The following is a 5,333-nucleotide window of genomic DNA, read 5'->3' on the forward strand; positions in this document are numbered from 1 at the left end:
TGCATTGTAGTAATGTCTTCTAATGATCAACTTGATTTGCCTTTGATGAACTATCTAATGATCAACTTGATAACAAGCCGTATTTGTGCAGGATGTGATCGGAAGAACGTGTTCGTTTGCAGTGACTTTGAAAGCACTTGTTAATTTTGTCTCGATGCAGAGCCCTGAGTGGACTATCAACAACTTACAGATCTGAACTTGGCTGGTGGCATAGCTGGCTCTGCCTAGTGTGTGCACATGACTCGTGATTAGATGTTGATGAGACTACAAGGAAAGCCACACCACCATATCGACACGCTTCGTTACTTTATTCGTGTGGGAGCCATTATTGCATGTCGCCACGCAATGCTCACGACAGCGTCCATGACATCAGCATCGATGAATTGAGGATAAGAATGTACTAGCAGTTTGTATAGGGTGCACTTATCCTTGTGGTGCTACCAGAGCGCATATGCCGTAGCATATTTTAAGATATTTGAAAAAAAAAATCAAAAAATGAAACACATTGACGCAACATCAATGTATGTTGTTATAAAATTTTATACTAAAATTTGAAACATTACTCGAGATACATAAATGATAATTTTGAGATCAATGTGATAGTGGATCAAACCTAAATACCAACTTATCTTATGTACTGTTCAGTGTCTAATTTGATATTTTTATTTTTGAGCTATGTTTGAAATTTTGCAACAACATACATTAATGTTGTGTGAATATGCTACAATTTTTTTTCTGAATTTTTTGAACATTTTAAATATAACATGGATGTTTGGTGCACCGGGTGCACCAGATATTCTCCCACTAGTACCCCTGGCTGGCTGGCTGGCTCTAGTTTATTTGTATTGCTACTTGCAAGATGCTGTTTCATGTGAGCTGATCCAAGCTTAGCGTTGCTAACGAACTGTTTTGGTTACCTTTTCAAATGTAGCTTTTCTTTGCCAACGCTATGCATTTATTTTCTTTAGGAAAACGCCCAAGCTCATATACTAAATAAAATTAAACATTTGCAAAAACTTCCTGACAAGAATACGAAACTACAGGTAAGTCCTTGAAGAAGTCACCGCAGTCTTCCTTATGCATTCACCGACAACACGCTGTGAGCATATTCGTTGCCGCATCCGAGTCTCCATCTTACCAAAGCAACCTTGTTGAAACACATGAGCCTGTAGAAACAGTGACCGGGAAGTCATTTGATACAAACTAGCAGACATTGGTGACCATGATTTGAGAAGTTGTCGTCCCAAAGAAGCTAGCAACGAGGAGGACCAAACAATAATTCCATCTCCAGCCATGGAAACACAAACTTCATAATTCCCTGACAGAGCCGTATCTGGTGGAGAACAAAACTATGCCGCAACGTTACCCGCCCAGCCCCCTCCATAGGACGCCGCCGTCATGGAAAAACAATAATCATGCCATACCTGAATGCTCGACGATTGACATCATACACATCGACACCCCTGCCATGAGTCGACATGGCAAAAGCCAAGGATCATTATTCTCATCATCATTGCTAACCCAACTTCATCGACAACGAAAAACTCAAAACCCAATAGAAGACAATACGAACAAATATATCCAAGGTTCCCCCACCATCACACTGCCACAGTGGTCGTCAGAAGGCAGGGGAACCTGCGGTGGCGTCGACGGATCAAGGGGAAATGCAGTTGCCTCCCACTCTCAAACCCTAGAAAAAATTATTCATACTAACACTGTGCATCTCTGATAGAACGCTTTCCATGCATTCGTGTTCCTTTGGAACAAATGGGCTGGGCCAGCTAGGAGCTAGCTAATACTTTTATTTTACCGAAAACAGCAGGTGATTTACCTACTGTAATTTAGTTACAGAACATAAATACTTGGAGAATAGACGAACGCGAGCTTAGAAGCTAAATGTGTTGTACATGAGATATATTTTTTTGCGGTGATCTTACATGACAATATGGAGCAATAACCCTATTCTTATGGAATAAAACTCTTTACCCTCGCAAAAAAAAAACCGCAAGCTTCAGAGACAGCAGGCCTGTTGCACTGCATAGGCATAAATAAGCTCAAGTCTTTCTTTTTTCTGCGAGGAAATAAGCTCAAGTTTTTTTTTTGCGAAGAAATAAGCTCAAGTCTGTTATAGTAGTTCATCTCAAAAAACTTTCTAGTAACTTGTGATGTTGTACTACTATCATTACAATTATCTCTCACAACATGCATGCAATTATTAAGTTTCAGGTAGATGTTTGCATGCGCAACAAGTTGATCTAGCTAAAACACTGAGTTTCACGAGCTAACTAGCTAGTTACCATCCCCAGAGTGACGACGAAAAAGTGATTTGACCTCCATTTCCATCTCCCACTGCTTGGGCGACAGGAACGGCAACGAGGAAGAAGACAGCTCATCATACGTGTAGTTGTAGCTGGGCACGGTCACGGACATGTCCGCGTCTTCCTCCTTCTTCAACCTCGAGATACCAACAGCCGAAGAGAGCGACGCTTTGGAGAAGTCGAGCACCTGCGAGTTATTAGCGCTGCTTGAGCTGCTGGGTGGTTGGTCTTGGTCTTCATCTGGGAACAAAGTATCGCATGTGTGGTCGTTGATGAGGGTGACCAAGAACATGGGCGGGTCGCTGCTGTTCTGCTGCTGCACGTACTTCTTCGCCGGGCACTTGTGCTCGTCGCTGTATCCGCATCTGTAGTATAACCTGCAAGATTTACCAAGCGGGTGAACACGTAGATTTTTTATGTTCTCGGTTAATTTTTGTTGGAACAAACATGAGTTAGGAGTCAGGAGTTAGGACTACATGGAAAACACACTGTGAATTCACGTAAATTACTTCTGGCGATAGATGAAATGCGGTAAATTAATTCAAAATTTTATATAGCCACTCTATAGTGGTTTGAGCAGGATGCCACTAAATGGTATTCATGTATAATTGTCTGATAAGGTTGCAATATAGTGAGGCTATAACCCGCAATAGCAGCGCTATAGCTGTTTGAGTCGGGTGCCACTATTTGGCATAGCCCGCTAATTGAAACTGTAGATAAATGATGGCGAGTCACCGGTAGAAAAACCCGGCCTCTGCAATAACTTGACATGAAAAGCATGTTGAGTCATCGATGATGCACAACATATGCATCTATGGAAAATGTTTTCGAACCTCCACACATTGAAAAAAGGAGAGGACTATATCTAGTATAACTTCTCATTTTATGTACATTTTTTTGTGCTACCGCATATACTTATACGTCTGTCTAATTAAAGGTAGGATGTGGACGTCCTAACTGTTATACTAACAAAAAGCTTATTAGAAAATTAAGCCAGCTTTCGGAAGGTGGCTAATATTCAATGTCCCCCAAATGGGGCATAATTCAACTATATATTTTGGGGAAACTAATTGATGTGAGGTCATGATCCATGCCAGGCCACAAATGCTTAATTTAAAGTTCAGGTACTTTGATGTTTTCATTTCAACAACACAACACAGCTCCAGCTAGTGCTTTACAGTTGAGTCCATGTGGGTTAAATTAGGTTTTTTTAGAAAAGGATGTGGGTTAAATTAGGTAAAATAAAAAAAAAACACAAAATGAAAGAGAGAACTCTCCCAGCGTCTGCATCTAAGGATACACAGATATATGCCAAGGTACAAAGGAATTGAATAGAGGTGTACTAGTTACTACTTACGGAAACTGATTACTAGCTTTCGTTATTAATCCACAGGAGGAAATGCAAGGTACATATCCATAAGCTAATGCCACATTTATAGAAATGAATAAGAAAGTGGATAAAAGTCCATCAAATTAAGCATTATACCTTGGAAAATCAGCATGGAGGATCTTCTTCTCCCCATATTTCCTCCAGTGGAATCGATCATTTTCTGGTGCCTCGGTTAGTATCTCCTTGCTATATAACAAGATGGGAGAAATAAAAAGAAATAAGCTTTACTGCACATATATATACTTTCCTAGCTAACCATAAAATATAGATCAATGGTACGCGCGGAGAGAAACAACAATATGCTACTGCATGATGCCCCACCAACTGGGATAAACAAGATCTAGCAACAAAGCAACAACTTCGTTATCAAGAATATAAAGGAACTAGATTAGATAGCTGTTAACTGTGCCATGGGATGACAGTGATTAGTTCTTTTCTAGGGATATGAATGACTAGTTCATCCTCACTGCAAAACCAAAAATACACCATAGATCTGATAATACCAATCCTTCTCAAGCACAGATCCCCACAGATACGCATGCCACAGTACTATCCAACAGTACTATTTGCTGTAGCAAACATCGCACGGAGTCTTTAAGTAGGTACTCACATTGGGAGCTCCTCGCCATAGGTGCCTCGCCGATGCTTCGCCTTCCTGTTCCTGGTGCGTGCGACTGCGCCGTTTCGCACCCCGCCACCACCGGAGGCGCCAGAAGCATGGCCGGCGTCGGAGGAGGAGGAGCAGTAGTACTGCTCTCTCTCGGACTGGAGCACAGAGAGTGACGACGCGAGGGCCGTGGTGATGTCGGTCACGTTGGCCAGCGCGGCGTCACGGCGGCTGTCCTCCGGGATGAGCTCCACCTGCTGCCGGAGGAACTCCGCAAGCTGAGAGCCCTTCCGGAGCTCCTCTATGACAGCGTCTCTCTGGTCGGAGGGCGACGGGGGCGCCGGCGGCGGCGACATCTCGGACTTGGGCCGCATCGCCATTGGGGAATATTGAGGAGGTGGAGACGATGTGAACCCTGGCTGGGGTTGGACCTGCTGGATGCTTTGGATAATGGCCTTGGAGACCAGCTGGCTGGGGAGGTGTTATGGCTATGTGTCCGTATGGGTTTAATTATTCAACGCTGATACTGTAATGCAAATGCCTGTCGACTGAGGAGTATCTATACAGCGTGTTTAGGTGCAAAAGAGAATTGTTTATCTATCCAGCCTTGCAAGTGTTTAAGCGCATGCATGTGTGCGATTTGTGACTGACCGTATGTGTGGATTATTTGAATTTGGGGCTAATTGTGTTGTGAATATGACTCATGGAAGACAATGGCCAAAGGAGAAGACTAGAATTTAACAAAATAAGATCAATGAAGTTTATGTGTGGTTTATGACCCCTTTGGTGTACAATGCCTACCGAGGATTTGTTATGTATGATCCACCTGCTGCCGGAGTAGCGACCCATCATGTATACCACCCGATGGTCATCCGAGGAAGCAGAGATGGGATTGGGAGGACATCCAAAGGACGAAAACGCAAGTGGTTTCGAAGGGCTGGAATGCTGCACAGTTGTAATGTTTCTAAATTATACTCCCTCCGTTTAAAAATATAAGATGTTCTATTTTTTTCTGAAT

The 5,333-nt window shown here is 42.7% G+C and overlaps 1 protein-coding gene across 1 annotated transcript; it reads right to left on the bottom strand.

Moving 5' to 3' along the window:
- Nucleotides 1-2,175: 2,175 nt before the first annotated feature.
- Nucleotides 2,176-4,717, bottom strand: LOC123159067 (WRKY transcription factor 55). The gene is made up of 3 exons (XM_044576889.1): nucleotides 4,319-4,717; nucleotides 3,805-3,894; nucleotides 2,176-2,695 (listed from the first exon to the last, which is right to left on the bottom strand). The coding sequence occupies exons 1-3, from the start codon at nucleotides 4,693-4,695 to the stop codon at nucleotides 2,290-2,292; spliced, it is 873 nt and encodes a 290-aa protein (XP_044432824.1). The 5' UTR covers nucleotides 4,696-4,717; the 3' UTR covers nucleotides 2,176-2,289.
- Nucleotides 4,718-5,333: the final 616 nt, after the last annotated feature.

Source organism: Triticum aestivum, chromosome 1A, assembly GCF_018294505.1.
Source record: "Triticum aestivum cultivar Chinese Spring chromosome 1A, IWGSC CS RefSeq v2.1, whole genome shotgun sequence".
Taxonomy (NCBI): Eukaryota; Viridiplantae; Streptophyta; class Magnoliopsida; order Poales; family Poaceae; genus Triticum; species Triticum aestivum.

What these genes read in the sequence shown, in the direction of transcription:
- LOC123159067 (XM_044576889.1), bottom strand. Translation starts at nt 4,695, where the DNA reads ATGGCGATGCGGCCCAAGTCCGAGATGTCGCCGCCGCCGGCGCCCCCG. An exon ending in TATGGCGAGGAGCTCCCAAT is followed by an intron (nt 3,895 to 4,318) that starts GTGAGTACCTAC and finishes CTTGTTATATAG; the next exon opens with CAAGGAGATACTAACCGAGG. An exon ending in CTCCATGCTGATTTTCCAAG is followed by an intron (nt 2,696 to 3,804) that starts GTATAATGCTTA and finishes TAAATCTTGCAG; the next exon opens with GTTATACTACAGATGCGGAT.